We start from the raw sequence: 17,247 nt of genomic DNA on the forward strand, positions 1-17,247 counted from the left end.
GTGATTTTAAAAGGATTTGTTTTTTACCTTCCCTTTCTGATATTTCATTGTTAATATAACGAAATGCAACCGATTTCTGAATGTTAATCTTGTATCCTACTACCTTGCTGAATTCATTTATCAGTTCTGGTAGTTTTTGTGTGGAGTCTTTAGCATTTTCTATATATAGTATCATGTCATCTGCATATCATGACAATTTTACCTCTTCCCTTCCAATGCGGATACCTTTTATTTCTTTTCCTGACTGCTGTGGCTAGGACTTCCAATACTTTAATAGAAGTGGTGAGAGTGGGCATCCTTGTCTTGTTCCGGATTTTAGTGTCCTGAAAATATCAATTAGTCCAACTGTTCTAATGTATCATTTAGCATAATTTGATATCTCTGAAGTCTCCTTTAATCTAATGATTCTCCCCATTCTTTTTCTTACAATTTATCTATTGAACTCAGCTGTCTGACTTACAAGGTTCCCCACAGCCTGGATTTTGCAGATTGCACACTCATTGTGTATTTCAATGTGCATCTTTGTCCTCTATTTCCTGTAAATTGGCAATTGGATCCAGAGGCTTGATCAGACTCAGATTTATTCCCTTTGGTAAGACTACACATTATTATGAATTTATGTATTTAAATTTATTTAATGGGTTTCAGTCCATTCTAATTATTACCCTTATTTAAACTCAAATTTTCCCATCTTTGGCCAATGGGAAGCCTCCTCAAGTTGGCTCCTGGGTCCTTTGGACATGACCCTAGAAGTCTTTAATAGATCCTCTGCTCTCTAGTATGACAAGATATTTTATGCTCATTCTATTCATTTCCTGACCCAGTTCTAGAATCATCCATTTCTCCAAGTAGCCTTTGCTTCTTTAAGTGCAACTTGGTATTTCAAGACCACAGTCCAGATGATAAGAATGAGCACTGCTACTGAAAAGATGCAGGAATCTAGATAGAGAGTTATACTAATGAGAATTACTCATTTTACCCCATATTACACATACATTCTTAAAATACTAATACTGCCACTATCAATATACTGAAAATTTAAATTTTTGCCGATGCACTTCCCAAACCCCTTTCCAGTTTTACAGTAATTTTGTACCAATATTTCAGAATATAAATCCATCTCAGATTATACTCTTTGTGGCTCTCAGCTCCAAATCTTTGCTTGCTGTGCAATAATGAAGCTGAGCTCTGTAAATTCCTTCTCCCATCCCATCTCCCATCCCTTCAGCTGACTTAATGTTAGGCTTTGTTAGTGGAAGGTACTGTTGGGGAGTAGGGGCAGGGAGGCACTGGAAGAGGAAGAGGCGTCTCTTTCTGATTCTCCTGTGCCTCTCTCCTTGGGTGCCTGCAGAGTGTGTGGTTCCTTTCAGCAGTGCCCAGTAGCCAACAACAGACGGCAGCTTCCCAGGGCAGCTTTATTAGATGGCCTCATGGAATGGTGTGCTGCTGGCATAGCACCTTCCTGTAAATGGCTTCTCTGGGCACTTTGCTAGCTTCTCCAAGAACTCCAGAGAGGATTTCTAATGGGTCCCACTGAGGCCAGAGCAGAGAGCCATAGTCAAGCCCTCTCCAACGAGGAGGTGGCTGGGTGTGGGGGTGAGGGGAAGGGTGCTTCTTGGCCACTCTGTTTCAGTTTAGGAGTGGTGGCTGCTCCCTGTTGTCTACTGCTCCTATATGGTAAGAATTCTCTTTGCCTTTTACTAGTCAGCCCCCCTTTACTCCAATTCCATTCATAATTCTTCATAGTAAATGTCCTCTGTTCAAATTACTGTGTAGTTTCTATCTCTTGACTGGACCCTGGCTGAAACAAACCCTTATTTAGTCTTGGTTCTAAATGTAATATTTAAAATTTACTGCCTTTCTGTCACTGTCAGTAATTTTGGTTGTGAGCTTCACTCCTCAGGAAGAACTCAAATAACATTCTGAGTTCTCTCATTTTGATAACAAATGTGCTTTTATACTTTACATCAGTTTTGCTGGATACAGAGTACTTGGTTCTCATTTTTTTTTCTTTGAATATTTTAAATGTTTCACCATTTTCTCCTTCCATGAAGTGTTAATGTTGAAGTCTTTTTTTATATATAAATTTATTTACTTATTTATTTATTTATTGGTTGTGTTGGGCGTTTGTTGCTGCCCAATGCGGTCTTTCTTTAGTTGTGGAGAGCGGGGCCGGGTTGGGGGTGGGGGGGGGGCTACTCTTTGTTATGGTGCACTGGCTTCTCATTGCCGTGGCTTCTCTTGTTGCAGAGCACGGGCTCTAGGTATGCAGGCTTCAGTAGTTGTGGCACATGGGCTCAATAGTTGTGGCTTGCTGGCTTTAGAGCACAGGCTCAGTAGTTGTGGCACATGGGCTTTGTTGCTCTGCGGCATGTGGAATCTTCCTGGAGCAGGGCTCGAACCCATGTCCCCTGCATTGGCAGGCAGATTCTTAACCACTGTGCCACCAGCGAAGCCCAATGTTGAGGTCTTATGGTAATCCAATTTTCTTTCTCTCATAAATTCTTTTTTGGCTTAAATGACTCATTTTTTCAAAATGTAGAGTCTAGTAACTTTACTAACTAGAATACATCTTGTTCATTCTCAGTGTTTTCAGGTGCACAGTATACTCTCACTATGAGGTTTCAAATATATATATATATATGAATATATATGTGAATATATGTAAATAGAATGTATATATTCTATTTCAGGAAAAGTTCTCATGAATTATAATGTGTTATATTCTGTTAGCTAGTTTTGGTTTTCTTTATCAAGAACTCTTAATCCATATGTTGGATCTTCTTTACCTATTTTCAATATTTATCTTTTCTCTAAAATCATTTCTACCTGTTTCTATATTTATTTAAAATTTCATTTTTAAGTTCTAATTCTCTTGGGCAACATCTGTATTTACTGAGGATTTTTTAATTCTAATTTTTTGTTGTTGTTGTTATATGGTGCAGCATGTGGGACCTTAGTTCCCTGACCAGGGATCGAACCCATGCACCCTGCATTGGGAGCATGTAGTCTTAACAACTGGACTACCAGGGAAGTCCCTATTCTGATTTTTCTTTCATGTTTTATATAATTTTCTTTGTATCTTCACAATTTTAATCTGATTTTTTTTTCAGCATTGACACTATTCAATTTTGCATTTGTGGTTCGATCCCACACTCTTGTATTTTGGATTTTGTGGAGTTACCTGTTATCTAGTTTTATTGTAAAAGTTGCCCCATGTATTTTGGTTTCACTATACAGTCTGTTTTGATGTGGTGATTCATGGAGATTCAAGATTCATGTACTGCCCTCTTTCCAGAATCCGCTTATATTTTTGACTCATGAATACTTCCCTTTTTATATCGCCAATACTTCAGTCCTTGGCTGAGTATGATGGGAAGGGACTGGGGTTGATCAGGGCATTGTTTAGATTGGCAGCGGAGCATTACATCACATCCTCATTCTTAAGTGATGATTTACTTCATTGTAATATACTAGGTTGTCCATAGTTTCCTCTCTGTACTATATATGTTCCACTATCTTTGCCTTATTTTTACTTTTGACAATATGGTTTCCAGTCTAAATGTCATCTCTTTCTAGTTAGGTTATGTTTTAACTGCTGCTATTTAAGATCATTATTTTTCTTTGCTTAAAGTAATCATGTATGTGTTATATGTATATGTTACTTTCCCAGGACCTTATGTGCTTCTTTAGTGTAAAGAGTCATCTTTCTTCAATTCTAGAAAAGTATTGGCCAGTATTTCTTTTTCTCTTTTGGAATGCCTATTAGATGTACTATTATGCAGAACCTCAGAATTTGTTGATTACAAAAGGCAATAATTTTATTTTTGCTTAAGCCAGTTAGAATTAGGTTTATCACTGAAACAGAAATACTTGTACTTTCTCAAAAGTAAAATCAAAGAAAGAGAAAAACAGGTGATTCCTGAAGCTATTATATGATTATCTGTAACTAGATATCCTTGAACTGTAAACTACTCCTTGAACTTTCTATGCAAGTCAATAAATTAATTTACTTTTTCTCCCTTAAATCAGTTACAATTGGATTTCTGACAACTGCAGCAAAATCCTGATTAATATAAATGTCTACTGTGAGTGGCACTATGCCAAGTGCCACCTAACCAGTGGTATTCAAAACAAAGTCCGTGTCTCCAATAACCACTATATTTTACATTCATTCCATGCTGTCTTCATTTACTTGTTGCTGCTTCTCCTTCCTCCCCTATCCAAACTTGGAATGCATGTTTAACCTTTACAGCTTCTTCACAGTTGATTTTTAAAATCACCTTTATAAGGGTAACCTTTCTAGCTATAGGCCACCATGATCTTTCCCTTACTGTGGACTCATATTACATTGGTATTATTAAATAGGTATGCAGATGTTTCATGAAAATTTTTCCCTTTAACCAAATCATTAGCTTCTTAAGGGCAAAAGTTAAGCCTTTTACTTAAATCTCCCAGAGCAAAGTCAAGAGTGATTCTGGGAATCATTGTTAACAAGTATACCCACAGTACCTGGCCCCTGCAGATCTCCTGTATGGGACTGGGGATACAAAGACATACTCCTATCACTTAACCAACTTAAAGACATGGGAATGGTATATTAAAATATAACTATGTAAGGTGCCATATATAGCTTCAGAGGAAGGGGAAATTATGTCTGGGCTACGGTACCCAGAGGAGGCTCCACAGCCCTGGGCTATGAACAGGGCCTTGCCTCACAGAACATAAAAGGCAGGCAGCAAAAGTTGAGACGAGTCTGAGGAAAGGCACAGTCTTGCTGAAGTAGGCTTGTGTCTGCAGCAGCAGAGAGTAAGATATTGTGGACAAAGATCAGCTCCACGATAAGGACGGAGTCTAGCTCTTAAATCCACGTAACTCCTCTTTCCTCTTACAATCAAGATTTCTGTAGCTGAGTCATACTATCTTGGTAGGTCCCAGTGTGGTTTGGTTATTAATTTCTTATCCTCTAAAGGGATATGCCTTGTATCACCTTGAGTACAAATGGGCGAGGACCAGTCAACTGGACTGAAGGCAGGCGGAAATAAGTAACAAGCCCTGTGCCTAGAGACCAAAACCGTCGCGGCTCCAAATAGAAAAGGTGGTGCTGAGCCTTGGGAACTCTCTCTGAAATCCCCTCCTCCCTTTCTCCCGTAGCAGCTTGACTCCACATTCCGTGAGATTATGTAGAGAAACGGCTGGCCTTCCTTAAAACCGCAAGAGGTGTGTGCTTGTGGGGGAGGGGTGACAGTCTGGGCCCAAGTGAAAGGCTCGGAGCATCAAGGCCCACTTCCACGCCCCGCCTCCTTGCTCCGCCCCGCGTCAGCGACGCCGACGAGGGGCGGGGTTTCCGCTTCCGGTGGCGGATTGTTGACGCCTGCGGCTGCTGCGGTGGCGACCTGGGCCGTTGGGGAGGGGCCAGTGGGGGAGGGAGACGGCGCAGTGACAGGGCCGCCGAGGGTGCTGCCGAGACGACGATGGCGGAGGGGCCGGAGGAAGCCCGCGGTCCCCCTCCCGGGCAGGATGACGGCGGAGGGGACCACGAGCCCGTTCCTTCCCTAAGAGGCCTTCCTGCCGCCGCCGCCCCGCGGCCCCCGGACGGGCCGCAGGCCGAACCTCAGGCTCCGGGCCGGCCCCCAGCCCCGGGTCTGGCGCCCGCCGAGGCCGCCGCCGGGGAGTCGGAGCCGCCGCGCGAGCCCGAGAATCGCGGGGAGGCGGCCTCCGGCTCCGGCGCGGGGCTGCAGGCGCCGGCCGACTGTGAGGCGCCGGAGGCCGCGGCGCCGCGGGAGAAGTCGGCGCGGCTGAGCGCCCGCGAGTACTCGCGGCAGGTGCACGAGTGGCTGTGGCAGTCCTACTGCGGCTACCTCACCTGGCACAGCGGCCTGGCCGCCTTCCCCGCCTACTGCAGCCCCCAGCCGCCCGCGCCCAGCTACCTCCCGGGCGCCGCCGCCGCCGCTCCCCCGGCCGCCGTGCCGCCGCCCCTCCAGCTGGGCTATTACAACCCCTTCTACTTCCTGAGCGCCGCGGCGGCCGGGTCCCAGCCGGCGGCGGCGGCGGCCGGCCTCACCGCCTCGGCTCCGGTCGCCGGCCCGGCAGCCCGCGCCCCTCACGTGCAGCCGCAGGTCCGGGCCGCCCCAGCGACGAGGGTAGGATCCGCCGCCGCTTCGCGAGCCCCGAGCGAGACCGGGCGGCAGGCAGGTGAGATGGCTTTTCGGGCACGAGCTGGGGGTCGAGCCGGCGGGCGCCGCGTTCCTCCGCGTCGGTCAGCTCCCGGGGTGCACGGCGAGGCCCTTTTCTCCTCTCCCTTGAGACCTGGCGCTCCCAGTCATTCCCTCGCTCCCCGACGAGTCGCCTCCGCGTGTAAAGAAATCTTTGCTTCTCAGACCATCCTCTTACCTGGATCTCCAACGTTCTGGAGTGAGATCCAAAGCTTAATTCTCAGCGGGCAAACTCGGTTTGGGGGGAAGGGGAAGTTTTAACTGGTACTGCTGGAAATAAGCCAGACGTTGATTTATTATATATATTATTTTACATATGGTTAATATGTGTCTTATAAATTAGGGACAATGGAACTGACCGATATTAAAGGAGATTTTCATGAATTCAAATGGAATTATGAAGCTTTGGGCTTAACCTTGTATATTGTCTGTTTACTTCTGTATGGGAATTAGAATATTTTGAATTACTTACACTTTTTAGTTTATTTAGACTTTTTGTTTATTTTATTCAGCCACAGATATGGGACAAGACCTAGTTGCATGAATTTGATTCAGAATTTAGGATGGCAGCTTGATAATCATTGGATTTGTTACATAGAAAGCAAGACAAACTAAATAAGGGGTAAGACGAGCACAGGGATTTACTTCATACTGTCTGTACTTAACCTTGATGTTTTGCCTTTAAAAATGTTTAATTTTGTGTCATAGGCTTGTAATCACCTGGCTTCTCCTTATTTGAATCCCTAGTGAAATGTATTGAGTACTCTAAATAATGAAATTTATCTGTGAAATCATTTTTAAACATTAAGGGGTGAAAACAAGCTTTAAACTGCTCAGTAAATAGTGAAGTAGCGTTGCTGTGTTTTAATAACATGCCCTATTGAAGTCAGTAATTGTTGCGAGGTTATAAATTTTTTTTTATCAGCAAGTTGTACTTTGACTTTACATTCATTACCTAGCTTGGGTTCTAAGGCCTATGTGAAACGATCTGTTTTCCTAACTTTCTTCTTTCTTTTTTTAAATTTACAGGTAGAGAGTATGTTATTCCATCCTTGGCCCACAGATTCATGGCGGAGATGGTGGATTTCTTTATTCTCTTCTTCATAAAAGCGACCATTGTCTTAAGCATTATGCACCTCAGTGGAATAAAGTAAGTGAAGGCCATTTGCAAAAAGGTTTTAATGTCTGCTGTCTAGAGACCTCACTTTAAGTTTTTTTTCGTGCCTGCAGGTGACTATATGGATAACCTGTGTGCCAGTGTCAGTGATTTCTTTATAGGATCTTTGTTAGATTTGCTTTCTTGTTGGTCTTAAGAAATAACTACAAAAGAGGGAAAAACATGTAATAAATTCTGCAGGATGTGGGGGTTCACCCATCAGAAGTCAGTGAAGGAGCTCCAGTCCTGGTTTGACTTTATTCAGTTTTCCTAGGCCAGCTACAGGTTTTTCGCCTACAGTCGTTTTCGGAGTGGAGTATCTTAAGACAAAGGCGTAAACAGGTTTTGGTAGATCAGCTGTTAATAATCGGCTAGGTGGCATTTCCAAATGGGGTTGCTTATACTATCAGGCAAGTTCCAAGTGAACTGCAGAGTGAGCCATTCATTTGAATAATCTTCCTTTAGATTAATAATCATAATAGCAGGTGCTTCTTGCTAAGCACTTTCTATGTGCTAGGCTTTGCATGGATTCTTAATCTTGCCACCACTATGAAGTAGAGGTTAATACCTCCATTTTATAAAGATTGAAATTTGGGCTTACAAAAAGTTAAGCCCAGAATTTACAAAGGTAGAAAGTGACAGAGTCAAGTTCAGACCCTAGTAGTTAAATTTCAGGGCCGACAGCTTGTCAAGAATCTGAATGTTACAATGATTCTTAGCTGTCTCTCCCTCCCCTTACCCCCTACCCATCCAATCAAGTACCAGCTCCTTTCTGTTTGGTCTCCTGAATGACCTTCAACCCATACCATTCATTTCCTTTTCACTGTCAGAATTTCATTTTTCATCATTGCTTCTCCCTAGTCCAGTCACTGTCATCACTTGCTTGAATTATAACACAAGTCTTCTAACTGGTAGCTCCGTTTACTGTCTCTTGTTTTATCTCAGTTCAGTCTCTGATAGAAAACCAAAGAGATCCTAAATTCTGATTCTGCCACTCTCCTGCCTTAAATTCCTTCAGTAGTTTCTCATTGCCATCAGGGTAAGTCTTAACGTCTTCACATTTTAACAGATAACCCTATTTCTTAATCACTCTCACAACTTAGTATTTGAGCCACACTGAACTGCCCACAGCTTCCATCATACCCTTGCTTAAAAGCTTTTCTCTCTCGTTATTCCCTCTGAAATGTCTCCCTTCTTAGTCTGGCCAACTTCTCTTCATCCTTCAGATCTCAACTTAAATGTCACTTTTGGGAAGCCTTCACTAAGTTAAGTGTGCCTGGTATGTGTTTCCGAATACCCAGTGGTTCTCTTTCATAGCCCCTTTCTCACTTCATTATTATTTATTCTGCTGTCCCTGCTTGGTTAGAATCTCTGTGAAAGCAGAGGCCGTGTTGAATTCACTTGCGATTTTATCCCCAGGGCTAGTACAGTGCCTGCTCATGGTAGTGCTGCTGCTTGTTTGTGGAATAAGCTAATTGATGTTTTGTGAAACTAGACAATTTGAAACCTAAATATTAATTTATAATTTCAGTTAAAGTTTGTGATTTACACTAATGAAAAAAAAAATCAGTGCAACTGCTCTGGTAACTAATTCTTTATAACCGAAAACTACTTTTTGTAGGGATATCTCTAAGTTTGCTATGCATTATATAATAGAAGAAATAGATGAAGACACATCAATGGAAGACTTGCAGAAAATGATGGTTGTGGCACTTATATACAGATTATTAGTTTGTTTCTATGAGGTAAGCTACTGACTTCAGCAAGTATTAACAGTCTAATTTTAGATTATCAGCCCAAGACAAAAAATGGAGATTTTTTACAAAAGATATCTCTACTTATTTATTTTGGTTGTGCCATGTCTCTGTTGCAGCAGGCAGGCTCCTTAGTTGCGGCATGCAACTCTTAGTTTCGGCATGCAGGTGGGATCTAGTTTCCTGACCAGAGCTCAGACCTGAACCCCGTGCATTGGGAGGGTGGAGTCTAATCCAGTGTACCACCAGGGAAGTCCCAGTAATGGAGATTTTTATTTTTAATCATGTATTTGTCAAATGTCTCTGTTTTTTTCTAAATTTTCTTTAACATAATACTTTTCAAATTAAAACTTTCTGAATGGAGACATTTAATGATTTCTTTGTAATACATTTCAGTCTTGTTCTCCAAAAATATATTGTAAGTTATTGTGGAACTTGAAATGTTTTTCTCTAGAAGCAGCTTGCTTTTTTAAAAAATATAATGGGTCATAGAGAAATATTACAGTAGATATCTTGTGGTATTGAAGATGTTAGAGACATGCAGAAATGCATTAAAAGGTTAACCTTTGAGTATTGTATGAAATTCCTCCAACTTGAAAAATTTAAAACATGAATCATATGGCAGGAAAATTCATCTTTAAAATGGGTATAGTTGAGCCAGTAAATTATTTTAAAATTATCCTTCTTTCCTTAGATAATTTGCATTTGGGGAGCAGGTGGAGCTACCCCAGGGAAGTTCCTGCTAGGGCTTCGAGTTGTGACATGTGATACATCAGTGCTCATTGCACCAAGTCGGGTTTTAGTGATTCCTTCCTCAAATGTTAGCATTACAACGTAAGTTCTTAGCTTAATGTACTATGTACTTATAAATTATATTGATTATTGCACTTAAAAATTATTTTCATAAGTTATACCATTTGATAAAGTATTTTTAGGATGTTGGTTCTTCGTGGCTTATAATAGGCTTACATTTATTAAGTTTAAAACAAAATGTGAATGTTTTCAATTATGACTATAGACTCTGCAGGATACATCTTCAAGGGTAAGCATTTTATGAACTGTAGGTCACACTAATGAGAGGAGGATCTGGGCGTGGCTATTCTTTATGTCATTGCTCCAGGCCTAGCTGTATTATTCTCAAGATCTGTGGGTGTTGGCGTTTAGTTATTGCTCTGCCTTGAAGCTTCCATTTGGTGATACCTGTCATTATCCCATCTTCAGTAGGCAGTGTTTTGACAGCTATACATGTTTGCATCCTGCTCTTAAGTGATAGAGCTTGTAATACTCCCAGCACTCATGGCTAGCTCTTGGCATCTGGCTCTGGGGGAAGGTACAGATAGTGATAATGGAAGTTGTGGAGGTGAGTAGGTGGCAATCGCTTGAGCAAAACAAGATACTGGCTGGAACTGCTGCCAGAATGATTCAGAGCTGCGTTGTTATGTAAAGAAATATAAGCAAGAGACTCTAGAAAAAGTGTTGAGTTGTTGACATCTTCAAATTTTCCTTACATTTTTGTGATTCTAATAATCCCGGCTATTACATTTAATGAGTCAATAATAGCTAATGTTTATTGAGTACTTCATAAACCAGGCACTGTTCTAAAAAACACTGCATATGTATTAACTAATTTAATCCTAACAACCTTTTAAGATAGGTACTCTGGGTACTATTATCCTCTTGTTACAGATGTGGAACACAACTAGTAGTTGGTACAAAATGAACCGGAAACAAAGCAGTCTGGATTCAGAGTCAACACTCAGCTGCTGTGCTTTCCTATAACTGTTCAGTGCAGTAAAAGGCAGAAATCTAATGTTAGTAGGATAATTCTCCATCCTGAGCTACTGTTGAAAGCTTTCTAAAGCTTTCGTTAATCACAGGAGCCCACAATGAAAGAAGAGAGTTGATAAATGAATACAGTAATTTGAAATGCTGGCGCTCTTCACAGAAGGTAGAAAATGTGACTGCAATAAGCATACTCAGTTTAGAAGATAGTGAAAACACACTAAAAGTAAAGAGATACTACAAGTAATGAGTGACTATAGAAAAGGTAAGTGAAGGGAATAGTTAGTCTATTCTTCTGGCAAAATACTAGAAAATACTGTCTGTAAACTTTTAGTTCACATTCTAAGACGTGTTTTTGCTTTCCCTCTGAAAGTTCTAAAGTCTGGCTTTTATGTTATTAAGTCTTAGAACTAGCCCAGGTAGTTTGATCATAACATATTGCTCCTGGAAAGCAATTCAGTTATCAAAGGTTAAAACTCTGTTAATTATACTTTGAATGTTTTCAATACATCTTGAACTTGATAGAATACTATTAATCTATATGTAGTTGTTATACAACTTATTTTTTTGCTTTAATTTTTTAGGTCCACTATACGAGCTTTGATCAAGAATTTTTCTATTGCTTCTTTTTTCCCTGCTTTCATCACACTGCTGTTTTTTCAGCATAATCGAACAGCCTATGACATTGTAGCAGGAACCATTGTAGTAAAAAGAAATGGGGTCAGATGATGCCCCCCAAAAGCCCTGAATTCCATACTCTGGAATAATGACGACTAAATTCTGTATCAAGGCCATCAGTATCCCTGGGTTACATTAATTGATGATTTAGAAATTAAAGCAGTCGCTCCAGTGTGATGCAGGTGACTATGCTGGAAGTATTGATTTTACTTGAATGCCAAAGAACTTTTCCAGAAGAAAAACATGTTAAGTTCAAGTGTTACAACTTTTAGATCGAACAGAAGGCAAGTGGTGTCATAATCAATGGACAGTATATACTTAAGATTTAAGCTATTAGAATTTGCTGAAAGCATTTTCAGCTTTGAAATCTCCAAATGAAACTTAAAAAGTTTATTTTGGTTTATCCCAAAATGATGGAAAATGTCCAGCTGTGTTTTGTAAACACATTCATCTTTTAGTTGACACTTCTTGAAGTTTCTGTCTTTGCTTTTTGTGGGGAGGGAGTGGGACACAATTTAATAATTCACGTAGCTCCCACCCCAGAGGTGGTGCTTTAGCTGTGAGAAGATGGGGGAAGTGAGGCCGGCCTGGCAGTTCTCTGACCTGGAATTTTAAAATCTGTACTGCAGTTTACTGCAGGAATGATGTAACTTTACAACTATTCTTAATGCCTAAACATGTATTTGGGGGCAAGTTTTGCATGATGATGAAAAAGTATTAAGTCATATTGCTATCTTATTGATTTTTTTTTTTTTTTTTTAAAGAAGAAGGTAAGTTAGTGATTGCTTTTAATGGGGTTGGGGCGGGGCGGGGGGAGTTTTCACTGTAAATTGAAATTGAAATTCATGTGCAAGTGTTTTCAGTGCCCTAAATCAAATATAAATATGTGAGGGAAAATTAGTCCTATCAAACTGTTGCATATTTACTGTAAAACAATATTCCTAGTATGTGTACAGCATGAAGAAAGTATTAGTGCTTTTCAGTGTTCTGAATATAACTTCTGTTTATATACAGGATATTCACATACTAGTTTCCTTTTATTATATTATTCCATAACTTTTGAAACATCAAGGAGTTAAATCTTAGCATTTCACGATTAAATACTAGTAGCCTGTGAAATACTTAAGAATTTTCCCATTGGGGACTGTTCTCTATAATAAGGAAGAATAGCATTTCCAGACATTATTCTGAGTTCTTTGGTTCTGTGGGCTAACAGCTCATTTGGGGCCTCCCAGGGACGATGTTTTGAGGGAAATGTTAAGGTAACACTTTGTGTATTGCCATTTTAATTTATTCTTCTATTGCAGAGTTGTAGAGTTTTAAGTGTGTGTGCGTGCTTTTGTTAGATGGCCCAGTTAGCTGTGCTGAGAAATATCTGAACTAAAAGTTTTATTTCTTAGGCATTTTCTGCATCTCTAGTATTTTCCCCAAAAAACACTAAACTATATTGAACAGTTCATAACTAGGGTGCTTACAGGATCAATCTAGGCTTTATTTTGGTTTTAACAGCAAATAATTTGCTATTACTATATCAATTTTTAAAGTGGGTTTTTTTGACACTTAAAACGTGAATATTTTCAATTTGTTTACAGAAACCTTAACAGTGTCCTTAATACTTTTAAATTGTAAAATGTCATAAACCGTGTTATTCAAAATAATTTTATATTAAATCACAGAAAGCCTGTTAGTTAAATGTGTCAAAATACTAAACAGATCATTCACTTGTTTCTGGGAAGATAAAGTGTTATGGCCCTTCACAGTAAAAACAAACCAAAACCACCCACTAACTTTTTCAAGTAGAAATTAGGAAATGTTACATAAACTTACCAGTTAGTAGTGTATAATTAGCATCGGTATATATACATGCCCCTTTTGCCCCTGAGTAATTGGAGTTGAAATGCACCCTTCTGACATGTAGCTCTGGAATACATCTTTAATGTATAATTTTCTCTCAGATAATTGGATCCTTCACCACCTAGGCTATTTTTATACAGTAAAACAAAAGGAAATATGTAGTCCAGTCTAATTTGTTTTGTGCTTTAATATCTACCTAGGTGCATTTCTCAGGATTCAAGTTACACTATGTAGCCATATCAAAGTATTACCACTTTGTCTGACTTTACAACAAAACCCAAGTCTGTTTCTGTTTATGAACTCAGCATGTAGGGAGATTTTTTGATTCCCAAGTTGGAGGGAGCAGAAATGACAGAAGGGGGAGCCACATTTTTTTCTCTTGGGGGGAGGGCCTCCCTATTTTCAGTCTAGTTTATTATATATTTTGTTTATAGAAATGCTGACTTTTCTGTGTCAAGATAGAATTCTCATACTGAAGCGCTACAGCCTAAAAAGGCAAAAAGAAAGCTGTCTTCATAGTATTAATAGTATTCATCACTTTTACAAGATAATAAGGGAACAAAAATTAGGAGTCATGCTGAGAATACTTTTTCAGTGAACATACCGTATATAAAACCACACAACAGGCAGTTAATTTAGGCATCTAGAAATTCTACCCATTACTAAAGCAGCCTGAGTGGCTAGTACACCTTGAGAAAAGTCTGACCCGCTAAGTGCATGCTGGGCTGAGGTAGGTGAGTGTGAGCAGTGACAAGCAAGCTGTGCTTTTAAATAATCTGTGACTGGAGAGAAAGCCAACACTTTTGTGATACTCATGTGGCACTGATTCAGAAGTTACTTCTACCTAAATATTCACCTAGTTTCTCCTAAATATTTAGGATTGAAAAAAATGCATATTTGAGGGCTTTGTCTAAATTTATGAGTCTTTAGTGTTTGTTTCAAATGACAGTAAAAATTGTATTTACTTGAAAAGAAGGATTTTTTTTCCTCCTTAAGTGACTTGTTTGGGTGTTTCACTTAGGCATAACTATTTCCAGCAAAAGGCAGACAGGAGTTGACAGTTAAACTACTTGGGAATAAAGTGCTTTTTGATGGAGATGTGGGTATTAAGTATTTTCATTCTACACCTATCTCTATGAAAACAGGCTGTTGTTCCTTTTAAAGAATATTCCTAACATCTGGCAAGTATTTCAATTACTTGCCATTTCCCACCCCCAAACCAAAGGCCAAAATCTTTGTAATATGTGCTTGCCTGGGTAAAGTTCCTCATTTCAAGCTGTGTGCATATTTCCTTGCAATTCATTATAGTATGGGCTTGACCCACAAACAGTATCTGATGGCCTACCTATAAATAAAAATTCAACATTCTATTTTTAATAATTTGTATGCCACCAATTTGTATTGTGTCAATAAATACCTGGTCACTACTGCTTTTGTGTTTTGCCTGTTTCTTTGAGCTTTGCTCTAAAATCTCTTGCTTCCAAATACAGCTGCTCTAGCATGCTCTGTCTTCAGGAGATGAGTGCTTTCAGAAAAAGAGGTCTATCAAAAAAAAAAAAATCCACGTTGAGATACATTCTTTTAGCAAGTCACTCAGAAGTTAGCTGTAGATGACTAAGCTTTTAATGTTAAACCAATCCTGTCTGTTCCTTAAAGTTGTTAACCATTCCAACTACAGTGCAAGATATTAAGGACCCACATTAGCAGAATTCAAAGTCTCATAGCCAGTAACTGGGCACTTTAATCCTAGTCTGGCTTTACAAGCAGTCCCTATTCGAACTTTTACAAATGAAAACTAGGACAGGATACAAAACAGTTACCTCAAGAAACAGAGAGTAGCATTGACATATATACAGTACCAAATGTAAAAGCAGCTAGTGGGAAGCTGCTGCATAACACAGATCAACTTTTTTTTTTTTTTTAACACAGATCAACTTGATTGGTGATAAGAGGGTTGGGATAGGGAAGGTGGCGATATGGAGATCCATGTATAAATACAGCTGATTCACTTTTTTTGTACAGCAAAAACTGGCACAACAGTGTGAAGCAATTATATTCCAATAAAGAGCTAAAAAAAAAAAAAAAATGATAAACTTAAATGTAGTTAAACTATGGCGTGGCCTGAATCCTGTAGACAATGTGTTGTTAGGACCTCAGCCATGAACTACACATTCTGGAACCACAGTGTTTGAGATAAGTTTATAAAAGTTGCCCCATATTACAAGGAGATGAAAGCTCTGACATGGTGTATAGCTGGTATGTGTAGCTAGACCCAATACACCCATTTTTCTCAATTTTACCATACTAAATTTGTCAGTTTCCATTAAACAGGCCCAGCACATGACATACTAATACAATTAAAGCAAACATAAGTTCTTTCCCAGGCTAAACCAGGAAGTTTATGGCCTGGTTACAAACTGCTAAAATTAGTCCGACACATCATTCAAATAATAAAATCCTAATTACATGAATAGTTTCAAGGGAAACCTGTACCAAATATTAATAACTAAAGACTTATTTCAGTTATCTGAATTGTACTTTTTTTCCCTTAATGCCCCAAACTATAAATTACTAACAAACAAGCTACCATTTAAAGTGGCATGCCTAGACCTCACGCGTTGCAAGTCTTCTGGGCACTTAATGATTTTTGGACCCTATCTGGACCCAGTGAATGCATCAATCTCTGGTGAGTTGGTCCTAGAATATGCATTTGGCACACCCCACCACGCATGTTGATGTACATTCAATGAGAACTTACCCTCTTGTAAATTCACCAAATTATATAAACATACCTGATTATTCAATCTTTCTGCATATGGCTTTCTTACCTTCAGAGATTATTTTCAAACAATTCCTCATTGATCGCATGAGAAGTGTGCTTTTATTGTTTTCTTTCCATTATGTTTCCCCTTCTTCCAGAAGCAGCACTTGACTTTCATTTGTGTATGGAGCACAGAACCCAAGGCTGCTATTAGAGCCACAGGGAGTGGGTCGGGGTGGGTCTGCAGCCTGCACCAGTCCGATGAAGAGATACCTCTGGCTGGGTTTAAGTAGGGACAGATTTGAGGTTGAAGCTGCTACCACGAATGTTTTCTTCAGCTGCCATGTTGCAGCCTGAGAGTTAAAGCAGTTGCGATGAAAAAACAAGTCCCAAGTCCTGAATACAACTCTAGCTCTAGCGATCTCAGTTCTGGGGGCCAGGAGATTTCATTTTTAAGATAAGCCACCCTAAGATTAGTTTTCGCTTACTTGCTTAAAAAAAAAACTAGTAAATAAAATTAAATATTTCTAGCATATTTTTCATGAAAATCGTTCCCAGAATAGAAAGCCTAAATATTCCCATCCATATGGGCCTAAAGAATGGACAAGAATGAACTAATATGCAATTTCATGAGACATTAAAGTCTCAGCATTAACACCCCACACGTTTCCAGTCTACTTCTTTTAGCATTCACCATCAACTTTTGCCCCAAACAGGTCAATGTCAAATGTGTATTATTTAATAAGGCGAGAATTACAAATACAAAATTCCTGCTCTGAAACCAGCATTTGATGATGGCCTAAGACGTTTTCTTTTTTTCTTAACAAATTTATTTATTTATTTATTGGCTGCATTGGGTCTTCGTTGCTGCACACAGGCTTTTCTCTAGTTGCTGACAGCGGGGGCTACTCTTCACTGTGGTGCACAAGCTTCTCATTGTAGTGGCTTCTCTTGTTGTGGAGCATGGGCCCTAGGTGTGTGGGCTTCAATAGTTGCGGCACATGGGCTCAGTAGTTGTGGCTCACAGGCTCTAGAGCACAGACTCAA

At 39.8% G+C, this 17,247-nt stretch overlaps 1 protein-coding gene across 1 annotated transcript; it reads left to right on the forward strand.

Annotated features, from left to right (window-relative positions):
* Positions 1-5,371: 5,371 nt before the first annotated feature.
* Positions 5,372-14,866, forward strand: FAM8A1 (family with sequence similarity 8 member A1). The gene is made up of 5 exons (XM_057698594.1): positions 5,372-6,195; positions 7,245-7,365; positions 8,993-9,116; positions 9,820-9,959; positions 11,492-14,866. Exons 1-5 carry the CDS (start codon positions 5,475-5,477, stop codon positions 11,634-11,636), a joined length of 1,251 nt encoding a protein of 416 aa, XP_057554577.1. The 5' UTR covers positions 5,372-5,474; the 3' UTR covers positions 11,637-14,866.
* Positions 14,867-17,247: the final 2,381 nt, after the last annotated feature.

The sequence above is a fragment of the Hippopotamus amphibius genome, chromosome 11 (assembly GCF_030028045.1).
Source record: "Hippopotamus amphibius kiboko isolate mHipAmp2 chromosome 11, mHipAmp2.hap2, whole genome shotgun sequence".
NCBI classification, from domain to species: domain Eukaryota; kingdom Metazoa; phylum Chordata; class Mammalia; order Artiodactyla; family Hippopotamidae; genus Hippopotamus; species Hippopotamus amphibius.